The following is a 26,222-nucleotide window of genomic DNA, read 5'->3' on the forward strand; positions in this document are numbered from 1 at the left end:
TACTTATAAACCAGCCGCAACGAATCTTATAGATAGATAACAAAAAGTTAACATTTTTTGTGCTACTTGCGGCAAGTTTACAATTTATCTGTTACCTTAAAATCGACCTCCAACCCTTCAATATTCTACTTACCTCATATGGCTCATAAAATCGACAATATTTACAAAATTACAATACTCTTGACCTTTTACCATTAACTAATGAAAGAACAGCCCTTCAACTTTAGATTTCCCATAAACAGTTAACTTATATAATATGTACATAGCAAAATTTGTGTTACAGAAATCGTAAATCACGATCAAATATACACGTAAATTATTCAGTCGAAAAAAGACAACTGAAGAAAAAAAGTTTTAAAAAGAAGCACAGTCACACGAAAAGTCTCATAAAAATGGAGCATCAGATCTGACTAATTGAAAAATACATTTATTACAGAGATATAAATTTTAAGTGTTATAAGTAAACAAAGAACCCAACCTTCTCTGATCAAGTGAGGTTGCTCCATTCCTAGGAGACTCTTCGTGTGACTGTGCTTCTTTTTCAGGCCTTTTTTCTTCGGTTGTCTCTTTTGGACTGATTAATTTGTGCTTACATAAGTTAATGGCAAAAGGTCTAGAGTATTGTAATTTTGTAAATATATTGTCGATTTTAAGAGCCATAATACAAGATGAGTAGAATATTGATGGTTTTGGAGGTCGATTTTAAGATAAAAGATAAATTGTAAACTTGCCGCAAGTAACACAAAAAATGTTAAATTTTTGTTATCTATCTATAAGATTCGTTGCGGCTGGTTTATAAGTAATAAAGTGACTTTACTGTAAGTATAGCAATAATTATTTGGATCAGCGCCATCTAGCGGTCTTTATTTTTTGGCCAAAAGTGGCTCCTAAAATTCTCAATCGGAGCATTCAGGATTAGAGCAATTTAGTCAATTATAAACCAGCCGCAACTCATGACAAAGCTATAAAATGAAAAAATAATTATACGTGTGTTTTTGGCGGCAAGTTAACAATCTATTTTCTACCAAAATTAGACCTTCTACGTATTTATACTTTTGAAGATAAATTTTTCAGTTAAAGATAAATTGTTAACTTGCCGCCAAAAACACACGTATGATTTTTTTTTCATTTTATAGCTACAAAAATAAGTTGCGGCTGGTTTATAATTGATTAAATTGCTCTAATCCTGAATGCTCTGATTGAGAATTTTAGGAGCCACTTTTGGCCAAAAAATAAAGACCGCTAGATGGCGCTGATCCAAATAATTATTGCAGTAGAGTCTTGTAATCAATTATAAACCAGCCGCAACTTGTGTAATAGATACAAAATAAAAAGTTGACATCATCTGTGCTATTTGCGGCAAGAGTACTAATTGTCATTTACCCGAAAATTGACCTCCAAAAGTATATAGATATTCTACTTATTCAGTTTAATAAAATCAACCATATGGCACTACGTACTACGTAAGTGGTAAGTACGTAGTACTTAGTGATTCTTATACCTATACACATAACTTCAAAGTGAAGAGTGAAGATTCTTTACTTGTTTGTATGATACAAAGTTGTATCTTGTCTCTTTCAGTGTGAGTGAGACAGGTGTATCATTTTAATGCGTTGAGTTGAGTGGAGAACGCCGTATACGCCGAACGGCGTTCACTCTTGAATTTCAGTCTGCTTCTGCTCCTTTTGCTTTGTGTTGATGACGAAATGCCTTGTTGTGTATTGTTTTTCTGTGTACAAGGCAAGGTTATGTAATTATAAATTGTTTCATACATAGTTTATAATTAAAAAAACATGGCCAATCGAACAGTTAAAGACGCGAAATCGATTCGTGGTACGAATCCTCAGTATCTGATCGAGAAGATCATTAGATCCAGAATATATGACAGCAAATACTGGAAAGAAGAATGTTTTGCACTCACGGCCGAACTTCTGGTCGACAAAGCCATGGAGTTAAGGTAAATATATTTTTTTCCCCAATAGAGCCTTGTGATATTAAGATTCCTGACCGCAGTATTTATTACAAATTTCGTTTATTCATTAGGTTCATAGGGGGTGTTTATGGTGGCAATGTAAAGCCCACACCGTTCTTGTGCTTGATCCTCAAGTTGCTTCAAATTCAGCCAGAAAAAGACATTATAGTTGAATTCATCAAACAGGAGGAATTCAAGTACACCCGAGCACTAGGTGCATTTTACATGCGTTTGACAGGCACGTCTTTGGACGTTTATCGTTATCTGGAGCCTTTGCTACATGATTACAGAAAATTGCGAAAGCAAAATAGGGAAGGAGAATTTGAACTCTTGCACATGGACGAGTTTATTGATGGTCTCTTGCGAGATGAGCGAAACTGCGATATCATATTGCCCAGAATTCAAAAGAGGCATGTGCTCGAAGAAAACAATGAACTAGGTAATGTTTTATTTCGTTGAACAAAAACTCACATTTTTATTACGTTTTCAATTTAACGTTATGGTATTATATATTATAAATTGTACAGAGCCCAGAGTATCTGCACTGGATGATGACGACGAAAACATGGAGAGTTCAGAGGATGAGGAACTGGCTATTCCACCTAGCGAACACATGAAACGGATAGAAGAGTATGAAAGAGAGAGAGATCGTTACCGAGAACGAGAGTCAAAGAGGCATTCGCGTTCGGACAAAAAGGATCGAGGTCGATCTAGGAGCAAGTCTAGGTCTCGAGACAGACGAGACAGAGAAAGGAAAAGAGAGAAAGATAGATACAGGGACAAAGGTCGTCGAGATAGAGAAAGGGACAGAGAAAGAGAACGTGATAGAGACAGAGAACGCGATAAGGAAAGGGACAGAGATAGAGACAGGGATAGGAGAAGAGATCGTGATAGACGCTGACGTGATGTTAGTCAAATTAATTAATTGTACAACTATTTTTACAGTACTATTTTGTACAATGATATTTTTGTAAATAGGCGTTTATATGTATGTAAGCATAAAGCAATGTAAAACTTCAAATATTAATAAAAAAAAATTACCTTACAATTGTAAAGTATTTCTATGGGAAAATTAGGTATTTGAAAAAAAAAACTTTCAAACAAGTCAGTATTGTTTTGTAAAAATAATTTATAAATAGCTCAAGTTTATAAAACCACTGAGAACTAGTGTTAAGTAAGTTCTCCACAAGAAGCTATCACAACTTTTTGCGAGGGGGTTCCACCTTTGGTACCATACTTTTCCATTTTTTTCAACACATCCAAACCACTCAAAACATGTCCAAATACAACGTGCTTTCCGTCTAACCACTCTGTGCGCGCTGTGCATAAAAAGAATTGTGATCCATTGGTATTTGCTCCAGAATTGGCCATTGACAGTGTTCCTGGCCCTACATGTTTAAGTTCAAAATTTTCATCCTCAAATTTACGACCATATATTGATTTGCCTCCTGTACCATTATGATTAGTGAAATCTCCACCTTGACACATCTAATTGTAAGATAAGGAATGACAAAAAAAAAATTTGAGAACTAACACCTTATTTAATATATGTGTTGCAAAGGATACGAATTCTGGAATAATTCTGTGGAATGTACTGCCCTGGTATCCGTAACCTTTTTCATGAGTGCACAAACAGCGAAAATTCTCTGCGGTTTTTGGAACAATATCTGCTCTCAGCATCATAATGATTCTTCCTAGTTCTTGCTTGCCAACATTTATATCAAAGTACACCTGTGGATTTTGTTTTCCTTTCGTGCTTCCATCTTTATTGGTGTCTGTTTTGTCAGCTGCCTCGTCTCCAATATTTAACGTTTCACCAGCATGTTCTTGCAGCCAAACATCATCAGCCCAAACAGGCTTGGAAGAACCTTCTTTAATTTTCTGTGGCTTAGCAATGTTCACCCTTATCGTGCGTCCAAACAATTCTGAATCATTCTTTGAAGAAAGATTATTACTTATTACAGAAGACTGTTCATAAATGTTATTTCATCCATGCTTACCATATTATCTATTGCTGCTGCGGCATCTTCCGCCGATTCAAATTCAATAAAGGCAAATCCTCTGTGTTTTTCAGATTCATAATCCAATGGTATTTGAACATCTACTATTTCACCAAATGGAATAAAAGCTGCATTTAAAATCTTTTCGTCTACTTCTTCTGCTAGACCTCCTTCAAAAGTAGAGTAGTTTTATTAAATAAATTTTCATGCACTTGGAAATTTAAAAAAAAAAAAACTGCTCGAGTAACATAATAAATAAGATTCCTATTACATAAGCAATAAATAGTAGTAATAAGCAAATAAATGTTATTAAGTTAACAAAAAATGCTTCTTTTCCATTAAATGAGCAGTTTACTATAACGGACAGACATAATAAACGATTTTCTAAAGAACATACCAACGTAAATTGTCCTTTTGTTATTTGCACTCATTTTTTTGTGCAATAAAACAAAAAAACTTGATTAAACTTCAAAAGGCTTACTATTCCACTTTGCATGAACTTTCACTGTGAATGTGATATTGCATTTTTGCTTTTTGCATAGAGTTAGAGTTAGTTAGTTAAGAATCGACGTAGTACAGGTCGACGCTAGTGCTGCCCTGCATGCTGCCCGACCATGCGGCGTTACCACGACCTACGTAATTTACCCGCTCGTAGCATTTGCGGCATACTAACAGTCTCTGATTTTATCATTCTGATAAAAAGAGCACGGTGTAAGCTATACGTGAAGTTGTGTGTAGTAATTATCGTAATCATTACTAAGTAGTGCCATATGGTTGATTTTGTTAAACTGAATAAGTAGAATATCTATATACTTTTGGAGGTCAATTTTCGGGTAAATGACAATTAGTACTCTTGCCGCAAATAGCACAGATGATGTCAACTTTTTATTTTGTATCTATTACACAAGTTGCGGCTGGTTTATAATTGATTACAAGGCTCTACTGCAATAATTATTTGGATCAGCGCCATCTAGCGGTCTTTATTTTTTGGCCAAAAGTGGCTCCTAAAATTCTCAATCAGAGCATTCAGGATTAGAGCAATTAAGTCAATTATAAACCAGCCGCAACTCATGACGAAGCTATGAAATAAAAAAATAATTATACATGTGTTTTTGGCGGCAAGTTAACTATCTATTTTCTACCAAAATTAGACCTCGTATGTATTTATACTTTAAAATATAAATTTTTCAGTAAAAAATAGATTGTTAACTTGCCGCCAAAAAGACATGTATGATTATTTTTTCATTTTAAAGCTACAAGATGAGTTGCGGCTGGTTTATATTAGATTAAGTGTCTCTAAGGGCTAAAGCTCTCCTTCAGAATTCTAGGGCCACTTTTTAGTTCAGAAATCCGCAACGCTAGATGGCGCTGATACAATGAATTGTTATTATATATATATTTATATTACATATCCCTATATCCCTAATACAGTGGAGCGTGGAGCCATGTAATCAACTGGTAATCAATTATAAACCAGCCGCAACTGAGTTTTTATTATGATATACGTAACTGATATTAGATGCAGTTAAGTAGCGTAACAAATTAAAGCTTGTGTACATCCGAGTGGAATTGGATGTTTTGTCGCACTATGTTAGTGAAATAGTAAAATAAAATCAAGTGGTTTCTCAACTGTGTTTGGAAAATTTGTACTAAAAAAGGTTAAGAAAACTAATGACAGTTGGTGTAGCCGTACCACACAAGTGGAACCAAACATAACATGGAAGATACGGAATTGTATAGATTAGAAGGTACAATTGATAATGAGGTTGGTGGTTTGGTCATCACAAAAAAGCCGTCGGATCACACGTTCAAGAAACCGCAGACTTCCATACTTGGTCTGGATAAATTGGCAGAAAGAAAGCGCCGGGAGAACTCTTTGGAGCCTAATAATCTCAAAAAGTCCTCAGACTCTCAAAATTACAAAGAAAGAAGATACAGGAGCTATGCTGAAGAGACTCCCACTCATACAGGTGGAGTTGATACACCTACCAGAGAGAAGATGGAAGCTAGGCTGAAACGTCAGCGGCTGGATAAACATTCTAAGGACAAAGATAAGGATAGAAGGAGAAATTCTAGCAGAGAAAAAGGTCACGATAGAAGTAGAGATAGGGATAGAAATCGTTACAGGGACAGGGGAGATAGAAGTAGCCGCAGAGATTGGACCCCAAGATTTTCTGATGAGCCTCAAACTCCTAAGTATTATAAACTGAGGGTATGTATCTTTTGTATCATGGTTCATTAAAAGTGACTTTGATAAATGTAAATAGACTGATTTTCAACAATGCATTGATTATTGCTTCAAGGATCCAACTTCAAAGTCTAGCTGGGATGATGAAGATGATAGTGATACTCCAAGGAGGAGGTCAACTTGGGACTATCCTACTCCAAATATATATTCCAATAGGGATCCAAGGGATACAAGCATAAGAAGTGAATTTACTCCTTCTTACAAGTTTAATTCTTGGGCCAAGGAGAGAAAGACCTCTGGAGCTACTCCCATGATTGATGGTGAAGAAAGAGAACTATGGGAGCAGGAGCAAAAAAGGTATCAAGCTTTACATAAAAATTTGAAGTTTTCTTTGCTCTGTTGAAATTATGTATATACTGATTCTTTTTTAATATTTTTAGACTCGATCGTGAATGGTATGGGCTAGGTGATGATGATTCCAAACATTTTGAAGATGTATCGGAGGAGTATTTGCAGAAGAAGGAAGCAGAATTGGAAGCTAAAAAACGTAAAAGAATGTCTGCACAGCAACGTCAAATAAATAAAGATAACGAGTTGTGGGAGAGAAACCGAATGTTAACATCCGGTGTTGTCAGTTCACTGGACCATGACGATGACGTTGACGATGAAGCAGAAGCTAGAGTTCATCTTTTGGTGCACAATGTCATACCACCGTTTTTGGATGGTCAGTAACAAATATTGATAGATTACTCAAAACTTTGTCACTGTCACAACTCAAATTTTCAATTTTGTTCTCTTCACTGCAGGACGCATTGTATTTACAAAACAACCAGAGCCAGTGATACCAGTCCGAGATCCAACATCTCCGATGGCTCAGGTTTCCAGGAAGGGCTCAGCTTTGGTGAAAGCTTACCGAGAACAAAAGGAACGGAAACGGGCGCAAAAAAAGCACTGGGAACTTGCAGGGACAAATCTTGGCAATATTATGGGCGTGCAAGATGCTCGTAAAAACGACCGCGAAAAACCTGACCAAGAAACAGACTTCAAAGCTGGCCAAAAGTACGCCAACTTTATCTCCGACGACGGCAAGGTAACAGAGGGAAAGTTCCGAAAGATACAAGAGTCGAGGCGACGATTGCCCGTTTTTGCGGTCAGAGAAGAACTTTTAAACGTCATCCGCGAAAATAGTGTTGTAATAATCGTTGGTGAGACCGGTAGCGGTAAAACCACTCAATTGACGCAGTACCTCCACGAGGAGGGATACACGACAAATGGTATGATCGGTTGCACTCAGCCCAGAAGAGTGGCTGCCATGTCTGTAGCCAAGAGGGTGTCCGATGAAATGGACTCGACCCTAGGAGAAAAAGTTGGCTACGCCATTCGATTCGAAGACTGCACGTCCAAGGAAACCGTTATCAAGTACATGACTGACGGAATCTTGCTTCGAGAGAGCTTGCGCGAGGGTGACCTCGACCGCTACAGCGTCGTCATCATGGACGAAGCTCACGAACGTTCTCTCTCCACTGACGTGTTATTTGGCTTGCTCAGAGAAGTCGTGTCTCGACGCCATGATCTCAAACTCATCGTCACCTCGGCCACGATGGACTCGGACAAGTTCTCGTCGTTTTTCGGAAACGCTGCCACGTTTATCATTCCCGGGCGTACCTTTCCCGTTGACAAAGTTTTTTTCAAAAATCACGTCGAAGATTACGTAGAGACGGCTGTCAAGCAGGTAATGACGATCCATTTGCAGCACCGCATGGGTGACGTCCTGGTGTTCATGCCCGGTCAAGAAGACATTGAGGTGACCTGCGAAGTTCTCAAAGAACGCTTGAATGAAATCGAAGGCGCGGCACCTCTTTCCATACTGCCGATTTACTCACAGCTGCCCTCCGATCTACAGGCTAAGATTTTCCAACAGGCAAAAGAAGGCCTGCGCAAGTGCGTCGTGGCCACCAACATTGCCGAGACTTCGCTCACCGTCGACGGCATTGTCTTTGTCGTCGACTCTGGCTACTGCAAGCTTAAAGTCTACAATCCGAGGATTGGTAAGTTGGGGTAGTAGCTTGCCCATAACTGAGCATTTTATTGAATTTACGAGCTTTTGCAATTAATTTAATGGACCATTTGATCAACAGGTATGGACGCACTGCAGATATACCCTGTATCTCAAGCAAACGCAAACCAGAGGGCTGGTCGTGCCGGACGTACAGGGCCAGGCCAGTGCTTCCGTCTCTACACCGAGCGCCAATACATGGACGAATTACTTCCAACTGGAGTGCCTGAAATCCAGCGTACAAATCTGGCCAACACAGTATTGTTATTGAAATCACTAGGCGTTCAAGATCTGCTGGCCTTCCACTTCATGGATCCACCACCTCAAGACAATATTCTCAACTCGCTTTACCAGCTGTGGATCCTTGGTGCTTTGGACAACACCGGGCGTCTCACGACGCTCGGTAGACAGATGGCCGAGTTCCCGCTTGATCCACCCCAGTGTCAGATGCTGATTACTGCCTCGAATCTTGGCTGTACCTCTGAAATATTAATCATAGTATCTATGCTATCGGTACCGTCCATATTTTACCGACCTAAGGGGCGCGAGGAGGACTCGGATTCCGCTAGAGAAAAGTTTCAGGTACCTGAATCTGATCATCTAACTTTCTTGAACGTTTACAACCAGTGGAAGACAAATGGGTACAGTAGCAGCTGGTGCACTGATCATTTCATTCACGCCAAGGCAATGAGAAAGGTAATAAGAATCCTGGGATGTGTATTCGATGTTAAAAGTACGTAGGCTAAGTTTCTAATTTCATTCAGGTCCGAGAAGTACGTCAACAACTGGAAGAAATCCTGAAACAACAGAAAATGGAAGTGACAAGCTGTGGTACAGACTGGGACATTGTCCGCAAATGCATCTGTTCGGCCTATTTCCATCAAGCCGCACGTCTCAAGGGTATAGGAGAGTATGTCAATCTTCGAACTGGCATGCCCTGCTCTCTGCATCCTACTTCAGCCCTCTTTGGCATGGGTTTCACTCCAGATTACGTTGTGTACCATGAGCTCGTGATGACGGCCAAAGAATACATGCAGTGCGTCACTGCAGTAGACGGCTACTGGCTTGCCGAACTTGGACCAATGTTCTTCAGTGTCAAGGAAACGGGTAAAAACGGCCGATCGAAGAAACAAGCGCTTCAGCACCTCAACGAGATGGAAAGCCAAATGAAGGAAGCCGAGTCGGAAATCAAAGCGCGTGCACAAGAACAATTAGAGCGCGAACAGGCATCGGTTAGAAGGTGAGATTGTTTGGACTGATTTCTAATTTCATAAGCATATTAAAGTACAATCCACCACTCTACTTGATTTTTTTTTCAGACAAGAAATATTGACTCCGGGTGTGAGAGAGCCTGGGACCCCAGCGTCGTATCGGAAAACTCCGAGAACCTTGGGGTTGTAAACAGTGAAAAACAACTATTTTGTATAATAATTTATTCTGTACATAGTTTGTATTGTAAAATAAAATTTTCATGTATTTACGTTAATCACTTTGTTTGTATATATGAGGTAACAATAATACATCATACTAATAGATTAATTTTTTTTTATTTCAATTTTCAAAAGGTAAGGAAACAAAGAGTAATTGAATTTTGTAAATTAATTTTGAAAAGTAGAAACGGAATATAAAAGCACAATGAAAATCTTTGTGGTTTCTTATAAATTCTTTTATTTATAAGTTGTAAATTATTAACATTTATATGATGCCAATCTTGTTAGCAACATCAAGAGCATCATAATCCCGTGTCAACCGTACATAAGCTTTCTTCATTGAATCTGGCCTAATAAGCGTATTGACTTTTAGTACATCGACGTCGTACAGCTTTTTAACAGCAGACTTTATGTGATGTTTGTTGGCCTGCTTGTGAACAATAAATACCAACGTGTTGTTGTCTTCGATTTTTTTCATTGACGCTTCGGTAGTCAATGGGAACTTGATAATATTGACAGCATCCATCCTACAAATAAAAATAAGTATTTAAGAACAACTCTTGCTTACTTGAGTACAAAATTTTGTCGTGCAACACATATCAGAATTTATATTGGTTGTTTTCAAAGAAATTCAAAGAGATTCCCAAAAATACTCATCATAATATAAATGCTTCGAGTTAACAATTGTACTAAAAAATCTACAGTTGCGGTATTTTTCTTACCTGCTGCGCTTGGGCACTGATTTTCGTGGATATTTAGGATTCCTTGGAGGTCTGAAGGTCTTTGGACGATGGAAGTGGACTGAAGTCCTGATTTTCCTGACACGGGTGCCATTGGTGCCTTTGAGAACCTAAAAAATAGAAAATTTCAACGTTAAATATGCCCTTAACCATGTTGTCGATTCTGATGACTGTCACGGTTTTTAATGAATTCAGTATTGTATTAAAAGTATCATTTCATAGAATTCAAAGAGATTCCCATACTTAACAATCATCATGTTTTAAGAACTGACCATAAATAAATTTTAGTAACAAGCACAACTCAGTCAAATTAAAACCGACAAAAACTAGATTCAATCTTTAAAATCAGAAATTCACCAGACGAGCTCCGAGCAATGTGGTACTGCAAGACTGATATCATAAATACCTTTTTCTGTACTTTGAGAGCCTTTTGAACAGGTTGTACAAGTTTTCCACCCTTGGGTGTTTTCTTCTGCTGTTGCTGCTGCTGGGCAGGCTTCTTCGGCTTGGCAGCAACAGACTTGGCAGCGGTTTTTGGAGCTGCAGGCTTAGCCGCGGGCTTGGCTGCTGTCTTTTGCGCCGACTTTTGTGCTGCTGGCTTAGAAGCAGGCTTGGCAGCAGGCTTAGCGGCAGGCTTGGCGGCAGGCTTGGCAGCAGTCTTGGCACCTGACTTGGCAGCGGGTTTAGCTGCAGATTTGGCTGCAGGCTTGGGGGCGGGTTTGGCTGCTGTCTTTGAAGCAGAGGCAGCAGCTGCTTCCACCACTTTCTTAGCTGCTGCAGGGGCTGGTGCAGCCTTCTTGTCTTGCTTCGTCACCTTGGAGCTCGAAGTGGAGGGAGCAGCTGCAGTTGGCTTCTTCTCCGCCTTCTTCTCGGCAGGCTTACCCGCTGAAAACATCAAAAAATGCAATGATTGATAAGGTGACTGTTTTGATCAAGTGGTTTGAGGTTAGGTTTGATACTCGTTTGTTTATGATCTAGGGAAAGCACGGGAATAGTAACCAAGATATTAATCAATGTGTTTCATCGAGTACATATTGCATATTTACGTGTTCATGCATTGTTCGTTTTTTATTGAGGTGTAAGAAACGAGAAATGTCAGATCCGAGCTTTCAAGAGCACTGACCATGTGGTCCGAGCGGGTCGGATCGTTGCAAGAGAATTTGTTAAGGCACTAAGAAATTACTTCTTGATGGTTGATTTAAAAATTTTTCTACTACTTCGCGATATATTTTAATATTTTCTAAATGGTTTTAATCAATAATATTACTTGAAAATTACCTGCTTTTTCCGTGGGCTTCGGTTTAGGAGCCATGACGACGATTGTGAAAGAGAAAACCCAAGACAGTGCCACACGGCATCAGCAGTCATTCACAACTTTAATTGTAGAGGTCGCGACGGTACTTTTTTTCTCTTTCTCTCTCTCATGATGGCTTTACAATCTTTTCTCTCTCTCGATTTGTACACACCTCACATTTGAAAATTCTTTGATTTATTTGATAAGTCGGAATAGGGAGCAATAAAAACAAATTTTTCATTGAGATTGGAGGACTGAATACAATAAGAAAAATAAGTAAATTTACACAAGGCTAGTGTTTATTTTTTAACTCATTAACTTTATTCTTAGTTTTAATCTTTAGTGTAAGATTCAATTTACTTATCAATACTTCAACTTTGATTATTTTACTTAAATAAGTATAATATACCAAAATATATCACTGAAAAAAAAAAACTACATATATTAATGTAATTAGAATTACTCCTGATCATAAATATTTACAGCATTCCACAATGCTTACACAGAAATTGTTTTTTTTCAAAGTAGAAAAATAATAATGCGCTTGTTGTTATTTACATAACAATCTTACAAAAACCTATAAAATGACCACAGTAAGAACCTAAATGGTTATGCATTTTCTTGTTGTGTAAATGGATTTGGGATCGATTCCATCCCTTCAAGAGGACATATCAGTACAACGGACGTCCCTCTGCAAACAACTAGACCTAGGGAACGTGTGTTCTGATCAAGTTTGTGTGGATCATCTGGATCTGTAGGAAAATAATAAAGAATTATAATTGAATTATTATTGACCACTAATAAACTAAACTAATTATGTGATGCCAACCTCTAAGATACTCCACTGTGCTATCCAACACAAGATTCAAAAGTGGATCATAGCCCTTTAATATTCCTGATGCCTCTCTGCCACCTGCAAACTTTACCCTGATGCTTTTCTCCAGATACTTTGATAGGTCGAGAATGCTTTCTTTCCTCTTCTTTTCTTTATCCTTATTGTCTCCTTGGGAGTTCTGTACATAAATATCAAAGTGTCAATTTATCGTATACTTAGACCATGAGACAGTAAAAGTATAATTTGAATAACATCGAGAAATTACACATTATAGGTTAGCTTTAGAAGAAATGTTTTACCTGTAACTTTTGTGTCTGAAATAGAATGAAGATTAAAGTATTAATGTTTATTTGTGTAAGGTTGCTTTTTAATTTAAATAATTTGTTTGCGTTACTTACCGACATCGTGTTAAAGAAAAAATAGCTAGTAAATAAAAATAAAAACTGTGACGACAGTGTGCTGTATGTTTACAAACTAGCTATAGCTGAAACTGCGAACTTTCTTGCGCGCGGGTATGCGGCACGTTTTGAAATTTGTTTACTTCACCGTTGCATGTACAACTTATTTTTAAGATGAAAAAGGTAGTTTATTTTTCTAGTGACAATGTTAACATGACATCAAATTTGTTTACTATCTCGTAATCGATGGGAAATACGTTTCGATTGGACATTATGGAAGTTTGTTTTGATTAGAATTGTAAAAAACAAAAAAACAAAAAAAACTCTCAAGGCCCAATTAATGAATGAATGATATACATACATATTTACCAGTCTATATGGTGTATTTTGAATGTTATATTGATGAATAAAAAATGAAATTAGTTGTGATTTGTTGATTAATCTTGAGAGACAAAGAAAATTTATTTACATGTGCACTTTCAAAGTTAAAGAAACACGTACACGAAATATGTACCTACAATTCAAATTCAATATGTCACGAAGCCTATACACTGGCCTAGTATGATTTTAATAACATGGAGTATCTATTAAACGTTAACAAACTAAAAAAACTAAAACATATTCACGTAAAAAAAAAAAAAAAAAAAAAAAAAAACATCGTCACCGCATTATCTTTAACTTTGGGAACAAAGGATGTTACCTCCTCTTACAATAAGTAAGTACATTGGACGCGTTTCTATACGCGCACGCACATCTTTTTTGTGATTACATGTACAGCCGCAAACAAAAAGCCATGCATGCACGTATAATGACAAAGTGCACACATCCTTTATCCTCCCTCAGTCCCTCCTCTTATTATCCGATTGTCCGATACTCTGATTACCGATACTCGTGTGTAAATTACCATATGTGATAGCTCGGATGCACCACCAGCTTAAAAAAAGCGTCGTTTCCCTCTTGAAAAAAAAAAAAAAGAAAAAAAAATACTTATACTCTTTGCATAAAGCGTATATGCATTGCACACTCCATATTCTACATAGGATAGTAAGTACGCGGTAGTCGCATGGGGGCCCAAGCAAGCGTATAAACCTAAGCGTGTATCCGCACCCACGCGCACTTGGCTCGGAGCACCTGTCGCGGTAACCACCTCGGTATCCGCCCGTATAGTGTCTCCCCTTATATACGTGTTTATTTTTGCGTTTGTTGTGCCTCTCCGTCGCTTTGGTGCAGGTTACCGAGAAATCGTATTTTGTTTCGTTTCGTCCAAAAGTGCAGTTTAACCATACAATTGGAGGAAACAAAGAAGAAGAAGAAGAAAAAATAATGTAAAAGGTGGCCCTCCCCCCAAGGAGAATCCCTTCGTCAACAGGGGGAGAGAGGTTTTTTTACCGATCGTTCGATGGTGGTTTGATTGGATATGTTAGAGACCCGATCGGCGATTTACAAGATGATGAACAGCGACGTTAGCAGTGACCGCACGGTAAATGCTTGGTTTTTTTTTTTTAGTTAAATTAAATTTCACCCCTTTTTCTTTCTATTTGGACACAAATGGTCCGCACGCGTGTCATTTTTTAGCCGTTTCCGTGCTATACTAAGCTCACAACATTCTTCTTTTTTAAGTGAATAACAAAACAAACAAAAAAAAAAAAAAAATCCACCAAATCACTGGTACAACGAAAAAGTCATTGTGTCAACCGTGAAACAAATATTTCGAGTGAAAATAAACTAGTTTTAATCTTCCAAAACAAACGGTCTTTTTAAATGCAAAACTGTACCTACTTATACCTACGTAAAAATGCGCGTCGTGTGTAGGTACATAGTAAAGGTACCCAATCGATGCATCCACAACGTGTATGTCGAGCATGCAATTTCAAGAGAACAAATATTAAGTATACTTAGGTACACAGGTAAATCTGTTTGTTCAAGCGTGAAATCACAGCACTACCCTTTTGCTCGACCCGGTGATACGCGGTGGATTTAAAAATGGGGGTTTTTCTTTTTCTTTTTTTATATGTATATAGGTACACTGCGGTATGTCTATTATTACGAGTACACACGTGCAGTGTATACTTTTTATACTACGGAACCGGGAACACGCGTATTTCATCGAACAATGTAAAGATGATTCGTGACTTTGAAAAAAGGTACATTCCTGCAACTGCGTTATTACTACTATTATACCTACCCGCAACCTGGTAATACTTGATATATACACCTATACTTATCGCGAGTTATATACGTGCATCGAATTGTGTGCATGCAACATTTTGAAAAATCAAAAGATAGCATATTACGCGTTTTTACCCAAATTACGTAGAAATTTTGTGTACCAATCGTCCCAAAAAAACTTACCAACTTACTTGCATATACGTTGTTGTTATTTTAATGACCTATGTAGGTGTATAATGATTAATTGTAAAATATGTATATACAGTACTTTGACCGTTTGTCCCCAATAACCGATGGAGATTCAACGGATGGGTGTAAAAAAAAAAAAAAAAAAAAAAAAAAAAAAGATGAAAACTTGATGAACAAGTATATTAGGTGTGTACCCTATATACGTAAAAGCAATGTCCATCGTTGAATGTAAAACGCTCATTCCGCGCGATCGAGAAACTAGATTCGCGATACGCGCCAGAGACGTATATCATAAACCGCCCGTACAGATTGGCTGCACTACCGTTAACGAAACACAAACACCACGAAGTAAACGGCCTCCTTGGCTCTACATCATCCCCGTGGACCGATACTTATCATATATGCGAGCGCGTAGTATCCGCGACAGCTCGTCAACAAAAACACGAGGAAACCAACCGATCCGCGCAAGAAACCGGAAATCGGCCTCGCACCGAGCTTCATCGGCAATGTAACATACGACTCGATTAATTTTCTTTATCTCTTTTTTTCTCGTGATTTTTCCTCAGATACGCAAGTGGCCGGTACCATACGCAGGGGACAAAACACCGTATCAGGAGCGCGACTTCAGCGGAGCAGTGCGCCGGGTTTGCGCCGCCCAGCCGCTTCTTCCCCGCATTTCGAAAGTCATCGTGCTGGGGGACGTCGCGGTCGGTAAGACCAGCTTGGTCAATCGGTAAGTGTATGGGTATATATGTATACACGATGGCGAGGGAAGATAATAATATTGCTCTGCCTGCAGAGAGAGAGAGAGCTTCCTCTTACTGTATAACACATACGCGCGAGGAGGGTCTCGCTCGTTTACTCCCATTGCTGAAATAATGTTGTTTTTTTTTTTTTTTTTTCTCTCCCCATTGGGACGGCAGAGCGCTGCAGGATGCGTATGTAGCCCGCGCGTGTTGGGAAACACGTGAAAGGCACTTTCCTGCTGGGTATAATTTATAAGTATACGCTCTGTCCACCCACTTGCTCGACGCTTTTTTTTTTTTTTTTTTCTCTTTTTTTTTCTTCGGTGATCGTGAATTTTCTCAACAGCTCCCCAGATTTTATCCATATTAATATATACATACAAAGTGTTTTGAGAGATGCGCGCCATCGTCGTGCGTTTTCTTCAATTTTATTTTGCAATTTCACTTGGAGCTCAAAATTAATTAAAGTTTCTCGTTTCATGTGTCTGTACCTGTCGTCTCTACAAATTGATTTTTAATCATCGTCTCGAAAATCCCTCTATTGTACCAAAAATCATCTCATAGTTCATACTATTTGGGGTTTCGCGCGTATTTTTTGGTACATTTTTCATTTTCATTTTTAAAATTCATTTTTCTGTACAAACATGTTACATTCGTATCTAACGCAAAGTTGTTGTTCAGCAATGGAAGCAAACAAGTTCTTTTTTTTTTCCCTTCAACGCTTCATGAACATGAAAGTATTGAAAAAATGTACGCAATAAAAGTTTCATCGGATGTCGCTCAAATTCCAGATTCTGTCACAAGTCGTTCGACAACAATTACAAGGCAACGATCGGCGTCGACTTCGAAGTCGAGAGATTCGACATACTCGGCGTTCCTTTCAACTTGCAAATGTACGTATATGACGCGTATCCAATTTCAACTGCACGACAATTCAATTGTAATTGAAGCAACGAAAATGCGTGTGACCACGTTTATTCTCCCCCCCCCCACACACACACACTTTAGTTGCACGAACAATGAACAAATTAAAGAATCGAGCATTCGTGGACAAAAAAAGTAGGTGATTAACATGGCTGGGTACTTAATTATGTGATTTGTCTTTCTCTGTCCTCACTTAGCTGGGACACGGCGGGCCAGGAGAGGTTTAAATGCATCGCTGCGTCGTACTACAGGGGAGCTAATGGTAATAATTTAACCAACGCTTGTACTACTATACTTATTCGGGATAACGATAATTTTGTGCAAGTGATGATGATGATGATGATGATATACAGCCGTTGAATGCAAAAATTTCAGTAATCATGATAGTCTTCGATTTGGGAAGCCTCATGTCGCTGCATCATTGCAATCAGTGGCTGAACGAGGCGAATCACAGCAACACCGGACCTTATCACATCTTCCTCGTCGGGACTAAGCGCGACTTACTGGTGAGTATACTTATGTCGACGATCATTGGAAAACTATCACCCGGTCACGATAAATACAATCATACGGCAATTATCAAGCTATTAGGGAAAAAAGTGTTTCATTCACGACTGATAGCGAATTTATCATTTTTTTTTTTCTTTTTTCTTAAACGAGTTACCGAGAAAATGACATTTTTCCCCAAGAGCTGCGGTTTTCATCGAAACTGGAATTTTGTAAAAAATAAAGGTACATTGCACTACGGACACAACATAAAACACAGGCGCGAGACTCCATAACACCGATGAAATCGAGATGATAACATTTTATGCACACAAATCGGCATTGGATGAAAATATTGTGTAATCTTTCGTACGTACGAGAAGTGTCCGAAAGTACCGTTGTTGCATACCGATCAAACAAATTGAAATACGCAAAGAAAAAAAGATGGTGATGATTCCCGCACCGGTAATCGACACGACGGCGCGAGCACTTGAAAGTACAGAGCGAAACAGCAAACCCATCTTGCGTGTACTTACCAAAAAAAAAAAAAAAAAAAAAAAGCGGAAACGTATACCATTAAAAGCCAAGTGAAAAAGCTTGTAAGGAAGTGGGTAAAATGGACGCGCGTGTTTCAGTCGAACCAGGTGTACGAGATAGTGGAGGCCAAGGCGTTGGAGATATCGCGGCGCATGAGGGCCGAGCTATGGGCCGTGTCGGCGAGGAGCGGCGACGGCGTGGCCGAGCTGTTCGCCAGAGTTGCGGCGCTGGCCTTCAACGCGAGCGTCCTCCGCGAGGTGCAGAGCGCCCGCCTCGAGCCCATAGTCCTCGGTACCGATCTCATCAGTAAGTACCTGCATCTATTATACCTATATGTATACTTATTGCGTGCGTCGTCCCCTACCTGCCGAAAATCCTTTTGTCCTGTTTCTTGGTTTTTTTTTTACGTCCCCCCTTTCTTTTTTCGTGATTACCCATGTAACAATTGTCCTGGGGAGGGGCCCTCGCGCACGCCGAGGTTCGTTGACTCGAGAGAGCTATAGTCTAATGTGGAAAATGATACTTGGCAAGAAGTTGCCTTTTTTCGATACCCAAAAGTTTCGAAGAATAAGTAATGCACTCCGTGACGTAATGCTCGCCCGAAAAGGACACAGCAGATGCAGTATTGATCTTTTTTTTTTTTTTTTTTTTTTTTTTTTTTTTTTTTTTTTCATATAAAACCAAAACCCTTTGCTTTCTCACTATCTTTTGTTTGAATTGAATGGCCTTTCAAAGCTTGAAAGTAGTCATCACCTCCTTTGTATGCACCGAGTCGTTTATGCCTATGTATACACTTGCAGGAAAATCATGTATGCTTTTTAAAAAAAAACTCGGATGAAAGTCTCGGTGTGGACTGTGGAGACGTGACCAATTATTATCTCGACATTTGTCATGCAAGAAGGAACCGTCTAATGGGTTATTGAATTGTCGGTCGTATGAATAGCATTTATTTTAAACGCAGTACGTGTATATCGATGACGTTACGCTCGAATAAACGACGCGACACAATATCGCAAAACCCACGCCTCCGTGTATAAGACCCTGGAGTGGCTTGGGACGACGATATTTTTTTCGTTATCCAAAACCCATGCATGACAAGCTTTATTTTTCGATTGTTTGATTGATTTTGATTTTTTCCTTCCTTTGTTGCTCCAGAGCTGAATCGAGAGACGAAAAAGGTGCGGATGAAGGATCGAAGGATACCAAAGTGTTCCAGTTGCCAGACTCAAGTCTAACCGATGTGTTACAACAATCACGGATTTGCGAGAAAATAGATATATATATATATTTTATACAACGAAACGTGCATTAAATATTTCCAGTCAACATCAAGTGAGACAGAAAACGTAGATTCATTCATTTATTTTCTATAACATATTCATAAGTACATTGGTGAAGTTGAAATTATTTAAGACTGTAACTCGTACTTTTTAGTTGATAAGTAATTTTTTTTACATTGTAATATTAATGTCTTGTGCGAAAAAGCAATATATCTATGTATTTTATATTTTATTAATTCTCAAGTGACAATATTTTACAAGTTGCGTGTAAGTTGAAAGATTAAAAGTAAAGAATAAAAATCGAATAAAACAGGCGTAAGTAGTTTCTATTCAATCCGCAAGTATACTTACACTTAGTAATTTTATCGACCGTTACGAACAATCTAGAACGCCATATCAAACACAACGCGCCAAATCGTCGAAACCAGTGTGACCACTAGCAGCATGAAAAAATCCACCCACACGTAGCCGGGCTTTTCATATATTCTCCCTCACTACTAAATTGGCAAGCCTTGTCATCAATAATCACTACAAATGAATCATTCCTCTTCACCACCACCTCGAAAGTAACCCGAAATCACCTCACCCCATGAACCGAGCAAAGCCATCCTTTCTCTTTGACATTTTCGAGGGTCAAATAAAAACGTAACAACTCCACGATAAACGCGACAAAGGCAAGTTGGCAAACTGGCGCAGCGTGTCTGCGCATTGCGGTCGTCGACCAACCAATCGCGCATCGCGTCGTTGACGTTCGACTCGCGTCGATTGGCCAGCCCGATCGGCCACACCGGAGCTCTGGAGTGGTGGCAAAGTCTATAAATATAGGTCGTGGCTCCAGCGCGCACACAGACGAGCCGTTGCCGTTGAAGGAAGTTGCATTACCCGCTTCCACCGACAACCGACTCTCGCCGCTCTCTTCACACCTTAGTTTGGGCTTTCCTCGCAGATTTTTTTTTCACTTTTTGTCGACGAAAAGTTCATCAACTCTTTCATCAAAATGGTAAGTACCTACCTTTTTTTATTACAATTGTAGCTCCATTTTTTTTTGTTTACTCTTTCTGTCGTCACATGGTTGCGTGGCTATGTTTTATTGATCGATGCGTGCGTGTACCCGATTAAATATTCCAGCGTGTCCTGCCCTTGCATCGTCTACTTAAAGGTCCTCTTGTATTCCACATAATTTTTTAAATCATTTTTGCAGTTCAGTGTAATAAAGTAAAAGGGGGGGGGGTGCAAGGACCCAGTGAAAGGATAGAAGAAAACCTTACCCCAGGAGAAGAGTAACGGTTGATCGATCGCGTGTATTACTTCTTCCCCCCCCCTGGATTAAACTTGTACCTTCACAACGGCCATTTTGCACGAATTCGTAACGGTCCGTGAACATATTTATATACGTGTACGTGATAGCCGGCCGGCGACGCCCTACCGTTAAAGCTTACAAGGCGGGGGGCAGGAGAAAAATTATGACTCATCGGCTTCCCTTCTCTAGCTTTGTTCGTACGCTGAAAGGGCGTTGCCTGCTCGGAAAAAAAAACAAGGTTTCAGCCAGCCGTGTGGGTGTGAATTTTTTTTTTTATTCTCAAATGCTTTGTTCTGCAGCGGAAGAGCTACAAGGGCAGTAATGGAAACTTTCGGGTACGGGGGGTGGAGCGGGAGACGTAGTTGATAGCTGGCGTGCTTTCATCACTGCAGCTGCTCGGCGTACTTCCATTTTAGTCCTTTGCTCGTTCCTCCTTTGGGCTTCGCCTTGCGAAATGACGGCATCTTGAAATGGACGCTTAAGAAATTTTTTTTCTTCAGGAGTCTCCAATTTTCGAAATAATGAATTTTTAATGATACCGCTTGCAGTTAGAACATTGAATTTCAACATCGTGGTTCAAAAATCTTCACCAAAGATACGATAAATTTATCTATACGTGCCAGATAATAAAAAACTCCCTCGGGCCAACTTTTATTGTCAAGTATTGATTGTCCCTCGTCACGCGAAAATGCGATCGTTATCTGGCAATGTGACTCACGCCATGTCATGATTCATTAAAAGCCGAAATATTGATTTTTACCCCAACTTTAGCACCAAGTCTAGCTGCGTCCATCAATAATTTTAGAATAGATTAACGAATGATAGAGTAATCAACAATTGTATACATTAAACCCTATTGACTAAAAAAAAAAAAAAATACCTAAAATTGCAATTTTGTAATTTTATTTTCTCGCTTTATACGCCTCCGTAAAAGGTATCTCCCGCAGGTATTGAATTGAGGTCCTTCTCTTCAAAGACAAGGTGAAAGTAACTGTATATGGCGCTCTTGAATACTTATTGACTTTTTTAGCTGGTTGGGTTGGCCTCTCGAGTCGCTCCTCTAGCCTTATACGGCAACTGTATGACATCATGCATCCTGTTCTTGTTTGGAGCTCTTTTAAAACTCGAAAAATAAATTGCAGTATATCATGCGAGACCAATATCAATGTTTTGTCGATATAAAATTTTTTCTCTGATACCATTTTAATAAATCACTAATTGTAATTTTTGTGACTCCTAATCTGTAAATATAAACTTTGAAGTCTTTTATTTTAAATTTTACCACCCCAACTCTAAGATTTATTTATTTTTTTTTCTTAAGTTTATTTTTTCCAGTTGTAAATAATTGAATTTCTCTTGATTTCAGCGTGAGTGTATCTCTATCCACGTTGGACAGGCTGGAGTCCAGATTGGTAATGCCTGTTGGGAGTTGTATTGCTTGGAGCATGGCATCCAACCTGATGGTCAAATGCCATCTGACAAGACCATTGGAGGCGGAGACGACAGTTTCAACACCTTTTTCAGTGAAACTGGAGCTGGCAAACATGTGCCAAGAGCTGTATTCATTGACTTGGAGCCTACAGTAGTTGGTACGACCCTATGATACTTTAAGAGCTGCATAAAAACTTTAATTAACTTTAAAAGTTGTCTAATCAATTTATTTTCTCTCTAGACGAGGTTCGTACCGGTACCTACCGCCAGCTCTTCCACCCCGAACAGCTAATCACTGGCAAGGAAGATGCCGCCAATAACTATGCCCGTGGTCACTACACCATTGGCAAGGAAATTGTCGACCTTGTGCTCGACAGAATCCGCAAGTTGGCTGACCAGTGCACTGGTCTTCAAGGATTTTTGATCTTCCACTCGTTCGGAGGTGGTACTGGCTCTGGTTTCACTTCTCTTCTTATGGAGAGACTGTCGGTCGACTACGGAAAGAAGTCGAAACTCGAGTTCGCCATCTACCCAGCTCCCCAGGTCTCCACCGCCGTCGTCGAGCCTTACAACTCCATCCTCACCACGCACACCACTCTCGAACATTCCGACTGCGCCTTCATGGTCGACAACGAGGCGATCTATGACATCTGTCGCCGTAACCTGGACATCGAGCGCCCGACCTACACGAATCTCAATCGTTTGATTGGCCAAATCGTATCCTCGATTACTGCCTCTCTGCGTTTCGACGGCGCCCTCAACGTCGATCTCACCGAGTTCCAGACCAACTTGGTGCCCTACCCCCGAATTCACTTCCCCTTGGTCACCTATGCCCCAGTCATCTCTGCCGAGAAGGCCTATCACGAGCAGTTGTCTGTTGCCGAGATCACCAACGCCTGCTTCGAGCCAGCCAACCAGATGGTCAAGTGCGACCCACGTCGTGGCAAGTACATGGCTTGTTGCATGTTGTATCGTGGTGACGTTGTCCCGAAGGACGTTAACGCTGCCATCGCCACCATCAAGACCAAGCGCACCATCCAGTTCGTCGACTGGTGCCCAACTGGTTTCAAGGTCGGTACTTCATGGATTTGCAGTATAGATGCATTTGCGTAATAAAACTATTTTGCATAACTTTAATTTTGATTATCTTATTCCAGGTCGGTATCAATTACCAACCACCGACTGTTGTGCCTGGTGGTGATCTTGCCAAGGTCCAACGTGCTGTGTGCATGTTGTCGAACACCACGGCCATCGCCGAAGCCTGGGCGCGTCTCGACCACAAGTTCGACCTGATGTACGCCAAGCGTGCCTTTGTGCACTGGTATGTCGGTGAGGGTATGGAGGAAGGTGAGTTCTCTGAGGCTCGTGAGGATTTGGCTGCCCTTGAGAAAGACTACGAAGAGGTCGGCATGGACTCGACTGAAGGCGAGGGCGAAGGTGCCGAAGAGTATTAAAAATTGAGATGTATTTCATGGAAATGACAAAAGAACTTATCTAAAGTCTTTAAATAAATTTTTTTGCAAACAGCAATTTTTTACTTCATTTACACTTCTGTATTATTTTTTAAGTCGTTGGCTAATTAAAAAATCAATATTTATTCAGAGCAATTATTGCCTTCTCATTGCCTACTTGCATTCCGAGAAACGTTGACACGAGGACAACCGAAGCGATCATATTAGACGTAAGATAATTTTTAGTTGAACGTTCTTCAACTCAAATAAAATAGTTTATTATACCTACACTTGCTGAGTGGCACTCCGTTCTGAAATAAGACTACTCTAATAGCTAAATTATAAAAATTTCAATGATTATTTGATACTATCAGCTTCCAAAAGATACGGCTTTTTCAAGCATTCAGGGCCAATATCTTTACTCTGGTTGAAAATATTTCATTTTCCTACCTTGCATGGTAAGTGTCGTATCCGATACGATTCGTATGATGTCAAATATATTCCTTCCTCTCACTTCAAGCAACGAAAAATTTAAATATTTTTGTACTGTCGCAGAATAAGTATAATTGACACCACATCAAACGTTGTTTTAAGTAAATTGCAATGAAATCAAGTTGAATTTGCTAACTTTAAATTTTACCGACTGATGTGACAACAGTTTTACAATATATGTATACGTGTGTGCGCTCTCCGTGTGTCCCTTGTCGTCTGTTTTTAGTCAATTAATTGAACTGGACAACAAGTAAAAATGTCGGCCGTAGAATTAAACCCCCGACCTGTCCGGGTTTCTCCCTTAATTAAGGTACTTTAGATATGCATTGTTTATTAGAAGCCAACGGGAATTTTTTCTTTGATTTTTTTCTCAAACACTTAAGTCACGAAAATTGTCTGCCACCTTGGTTCAAGTTTCATAGTAGAAGAGAGTTACATAATTATTTTGTTAATGCAACATTTCATACAACAAATAAAATGACAAACGTCAGATAATCGGGAAAGTAGTGTTTCGCATTCTTCAATTTTTAGTGGTAAAAGTGTACCCTATTTTTCATCCGAAGTTTCTAACCTTCTTCTCTTGTGTACTTATATTTCTCATAACTTCAATTGACCTCTTAAGAAATAACTCTTATCATACTTCAGTGTATATTTGTTTCAGTATAACTATTGAATTTTTCTACAAATATTTCTAGTGTCCAACATGTTTTTCAAAAAGTGTAGTTGCACATAATGTTTGACAACAAGTAGTTACAGCAAAAAAAGTGATATTCAATTTAAAGCTGATACGTAAATCGTTATAAAAGAATATAAAATCATTTACACATACGTTACGAAATTATTTTTCAAAGCTTGACTAAAAATGTTTTAATACAATACATTGCAGTTCACCAGATGGAGTTTCTTGGGTCTTGGTATTTTGTATGGTGCATTTCACCATAATAGGTACAGTAAAATAGAAAATGCACGTAGAGAAAAAGAAGAGGCAGAAAGGCCTGCTAGGGAAGCTAGGCTTGCAGCTGAAAAGAAACGAGCATCTGAAGGTAAGCTTTAAAATGATTTTTTCATCCCATTCTATACTAGTTTAACTGAGCTTGCATGAAATTATATCTATAAAACATTGTTTTAAATCAATTAACAAGATTATTCCTTCTTCATTTATTCAATTGAAGATTACTTATGTATTCAAGCTTAAAATTTTTCAATCACTTGTTTGTTGAATAACAAAATGAAAAGTTCTGTAAAAAGTCACTTAAGTTGATCAATCAATATGTAGAGTAATACTTGAGTCTTAAATACATGTATTTATTTTTCAGCTGAACTTAAGTATCTGGGCGAACTTATGACAACCAATAAATAAAATCCCAAAATGTATAATAGTGCTTATTGATATAATGATAATTAATTATGTTGTATATTGTATTCAACTAAATTGGATTTTCCATATTATTATTTACAAACATGTTAACTGTGGAACGATAAATAAAATAAAGTAAGAGAACGCAATATGGTTGTTTTTTCTTTACATATACATTTTATTTAGTTGATGACATAAATATCAAAAAAACATTTTTAAAAAGTCATGAGAATGTAATCCTGTAAATCTCAGAAGTGTTAACTAATAAAAATAAATTACTTGTTTCAAAAGATATAAATATCAATAAAGGTTTAACGTAATAAACAAGTGTCTTATTGACTTATGTGTTTAAACTTTTTAAAATTATTGCCGGTATCTTGAGAACATCATTTTTGTAAAATTCAAATAATACAATACCATATTGTACACCTTGTCCTTTTTTCCCAAGTACATGCGAGTCTTTAGTACGAGCACAATACATAGGTAGTGCAAAGTTCTTAGATCGCTTGGAATCGGACGGATACACTTTGCGAACTGTTAAGAAAAAAAAGGCCCTTCCCAAAAATGACCATAGATGTGTTGGGGCCAAACGTAGCCTAAAAGCACCCCGTATCCCCCCATAGTTTCAAAAGCGCTTTTGTTCGTCGTGAGTTGACTACGAAGTTTTTTGTAAACTTGAGTTAAATTTATGAAAAGTGTAAAAGTTAACATATACGTGTACTTTTTATATTAATAATTGGGTCATTATGAAACGCTACGAGTATTACATTGATAGGGTATTCACAATTCACAATGACAAGTCTTTATCATATGCAACTTTTTGAATTGGTCGTTGTGTACCTTAACAGGAAGCTGCTCTAATGTACAGATTTTTTCCAGTGCCACCAGAAATAGTTTTTTTTGTTTTTCCTATAATTAACTGGTTTTATTTTGATCTGTCATTTTTT

The 26,222-nt window shown here is 38.7% G+C and overlaps 8 protein-coding genes across 12 annotated transcripts; 5 read left to right on the top strand and 3 right to left on the bottom strand.

Moving 5' to 3' along the window:
- Positions 1-1,567: 1,567 nt before the first annotated feature.
- Prp38 (pre-mRNA processing factor 38) lies at positions 1,568-3,010 on the top strand. Its single transcript, XM_014349795.2, has 3 exons — positions 1,568-1,957; positions 2,044-2,411; positions 2,500-3,010. The coding sequence occupies exons 1-3, from the start codon at positions 1,794-1,796 to the stop codon at positions 2,871-2,873; spliced, it is 906 nt and encodes a 301-aa protein (XP_014205281.2). The 5' UTR covers positions 1,568-1,793; the 3' UTR covers positions 2,874-3,010.
- On the bottom strand, positions 2,434-4,484 carry LOC106637096 (peptidyl-prolyl cis-trans isomerase E). Its single transcript, XM_014349739.2, has 4 exons — positions 4,370-4,484; positions 3,973-4,142; positions 3,539-3,907; positions 2,434-3,460 (listed from the first exon to the last, which is right to left on the bottom strand). The coding sequence occupies exons 1-4, from the start codon at positions 4,401-4,403 to the stop codon at positions 3,143-3,145; spliced, it is 891 nt and encodes a 296-aa protein (XP_014205225.2). The 5' UTR covers positions 4,404-4,484; the 3' UTR covers positions 2,434-3,142.
- Positions 4,485-5,394: 910 nt separating this feature from the next.
- l(1)G0007 (ATP-dependent RNA helicase l(1)G0007) lies at positions 5,395-9,652 on the top strand. Its single transcript, XM_014349769.2, has 7 exons — positions 5,395-6,184; positions 6,276-6,517; positions 6,601-6,884; positions 6,967-8,208; positions 8,299-8,912; positions 8,981-9,456; positions 9,536-9,652. The coding sequence occupies exons 1-7, from the start codon at positions 5,690-5,692 to the stop codon at positions 9,615-9,617; spliced, it is 3,435 nt and encodes a 1,144-aa protein (XP_014205255.2). The 5' UTR covers positions 5,395-5,689; the 3' UTR covers positions 9,618-9,652.
- Positions 9,653-9,744: 92 nt separating this feature from the next.
- RpL23A (ribosomal protein L23A) lies at positions 9,745-11,748 on the bottom strand. 5 transcript variants are annotated; one of them, XM_089595844.1, is made up of 6 exons: positions 11,654-11,747; positions 11,147-11,263; positions 11,027-11,092; positions 10,793-10,858; positions 10,369-10,496; positions 9,745-10,173 (listed from the first exon to the last, which is right to left on the bottom strand). In XM_089595844.1, the coding sequence occupies exons 1-6, from the start codon at positions 11,696-11,698 to the stop codon at positions 9,912-9,914; spliced, it is 684 nt and encodes a 227-aa protein (XP_089451970.1). In that variant the 5' UTR covers positions 11,699-11,747; the 3' UTR covers positions 9,745-9,911. The 5 variants fall into 5 exon arrangements, with proteins under 5 accessions (XP_089451970.1, XP_089451967.1, XP_089451968.1 ...); XM_089595841.1 differs by having other exon boundaries at positions 10,793-11,044; positions 11,150-11,271; positions 11,665-11,748; XM_089595842.1 differs by having other exon boundaries at positions 10,793-10,891; positions 11,051-11,271; positions 11,665-11,748.
- Positions 11,749-12,000: 252 nt separating this feature from the next.
- Positions 12,001-12,978, bottom strand: LSm7 (U6 snRNA-associated Sm-like protein LSm7). Its single transcript, XM_089595962.1, has 4 exons — positions 12,914-12,978; positions 12,815-12,829; positions 12,510-12,693; positions 12,001-12,432 (listed from the first exon to the last, which is right to left on the bottom strand). Exons 1-4 carry the CDS (start codon positions 12,917-12,919, stop codon positions 12,290-12,292), a joined length of 348 nt encoding a protein of 115 aa, XP_089452088.1. The 5' UTR covers positions 12,920-12,978; the 3' UTR covers positions 12,001-12,289.
- A 1,352-nt stretch (positions 12,979-14,330) lies between these two features.
- LOC106637071 (ras-related protein Rab-34) lies at positions 14,331-19,247 on the top strand. The gene is made up of 7 exons (XM_089595955.1): positions 14,331-14,393; positions 15,838-16,004; positions 16,809-16,910; positions 17,139-17,203; positions 17,317-17,447; positions 18,063-18,270; positions 19,120-19,247. The coding sequence occupies exons 1-7, from the start codon at positions 14,331-14,333 to the stop codon at positions 19,197-19,199; spliced, it is 816 nt and encodes a 271-aa protein (XP_089452081.1). The 3' UTR covers positions 19,200-19,247.
- An 842-nt stretch (positions 19,248-20,089) lies between these two features.
- LOC106637161 (tubulin alpha-1 chain) lies at positions 20,090-23,582 on the top strand. Its single transcript, XM_014349841.2, has 4 exons — positions 20,090-20,244; positions 21,911-22,133; positions 22,217-23,046; positions 23,133-23,582. The coding sequence occupies exons 1-4, from the start codon at positions 20,242-20,244 to the stop codon at positions 23,427-23,429; spliced, it is 1,353 nt and encodes a 450-aa protein (XP_014205327.1). The 5' UTR covers positions 20,090-20,241; the 3' UTR covers positions 23,430-23,582.
- A 520-nt stretch (positions 23,583-24,102) lies between these two features.
- On the top strand, positions 24,103-25,424 carry ATPsynE (ATP synthase, subunit E). The gene is made up of 3 exons (XM_014349801.2): positions 24,103-24,228; positions 24,805-24,961; positions 25,235-25,424. Exons 1-3 carry the CDS (start codon positions 24,175-24,177, stop codon positions 25,276-25,278), a joined length of 255 nt encoding a protein of 84 aa, XP_014205287.2. The 5' UTR covers positions 24,103-24,174; the 3' UTR covers positions 25,279-25,424.
- Positions 25,425-26,222: the final 798 nt, after the last annotated feature.

The sequence above is a fragment of the Copidosoma floridanum genome, unplaced genomic scaffold (assembly GCF_036245765.1).
Source record: "Copidosoma floridanum isolate Cflo_tuat_1 unplaced genomic scaffold, Cflo_Japanese_pri ptg000029l, whole genome shotgun sequence".
NCBI classification, from domain to species: Eukaryota; Metazoa; Arthropoda; class Insecta; order Hymenoptera; family Encyrtidae; genus Copidosoma; species Copidosoma floridanum.

Coding starts and splice junctions, on each gene's coding strand:
- Prp38 (XM_014349795.2), top strand. CDS start 1,794: ATGGCCAATCGAACAGTTAAAGACGCGAAATCGATTCGTGGTACGAAT. Junction 1,958..2,043: donor GACAAAGCCATGGAGTTAAG/GTAAATATATTT, acceptor TTTATTCATTAG/GTTCATAGGGGGTGTTTATG. Junction 2,412..2,499: donor CGAAGAAAACAATGAACTAG/GTAATGTTTTAT, acceptor TAAATTGTACAG/AGCCCAGAGTATCTGCACTG.
- LOC106637096 (XM_014349739.2), bottom strand. CDS start 4,403: ATGAGTGCAAATAACAAAAGGACAATTTACGTTG. Junction 3,908..3,972: donor CAGCAGCAATAGATAATATG/GTAAGCATGGAT, acceptor CTTTCTTCAAAG/AATGATTCAGAATTGTTTGG. Junction 3,461..3,538: donor ACAGAATTATTCCAGAATTC/GTATCCTTTGCA, acceptor TCTTACAATTAG/ATGTGTCAAGGTGGAGATTT.
- RpL23A (XM_014349774.2), bottom strand. CDS start 11,698: ATGGCTCCTAAACCGAAGCCCACGGAAAAAGCAG. Junction 10,497..10,792: donor CTCTCAAAGTACAGAAAAAG/GTATTTATGATA, acceptor TCTATTTTTTAG/GTTCTCAAAGGCACCAATGG. Junction 10,174..10,368: donor TCAGTGCCCAAGCGCAGCAG/GTAAGAAAAATA, acceptor TTTTATTTGTAG/GATGGATGCTGTCAATATTA.
- LSm7 (XM_089595962.1), bottom strand. Junction 12,433..12,509: donor CACAGTGGAGTATCTTAGAG/GTTGGCATCACA, acceptor ATTTTCCTACAG/ATCCAGATGATCCACACAAA.
- LOC106637071 (XM_089595955.1), top strand. CDS start 14,331: ATGTTAGAGACCCGATCGGCGATTTACAAGATGATGAACAGCGACGTT. Junction 14,394..15,837: donor ACGTTAGCAGTGACCGCACG/GTAAATGCTTGG, acceptor ATTTTTCCTCAG/ATACGCAAGTGGCCGGTACC. Junction 18,271..19,119: donor CCTCGGTACCGATCTCATCA/GTAAGTACCTGC, acceptor TTGTTGCTCCAG/AGCTGAATCGAGAGACGAAA.
- LOC106637161 (XM_014349841.2), top strand. Junction 22,134..22,216: donor CTTGGAGCCTACAGTAGTTG/GTACGACCCTAT, acceptor TTTTCTCTCTAG/ACGAGGTTCGTACCGGTACC. Junction 23,047..23,132: donor GGTGCCCAACTGGTTTCAAG/GTCGGTACTTCA, acceptor ATCTTATTCCAG/GTCGGTATCAATTACCAACC.
- ATPsynE (XM_014349801.2), top strand. CDS start 24,175: ATGTCGGCCGTAGAATTAAACCCCCGACCTGTCCGGGTTTCTCCCTTA. Junction 24,229..24,804: donor GGGTTTCTCCCTTAATTAAG/GTACTTTAGATA, acceptor AATACATTGCAG/TTCACCAGATGGAGTTTCTT. Junction 24,962..25,234: donor AAAGAAACGAGCATCTGAAG/GTAAGCTTTAAA, acceptor TTTATTTTTCAG/CTGAACTTAAGTATCTGGGC.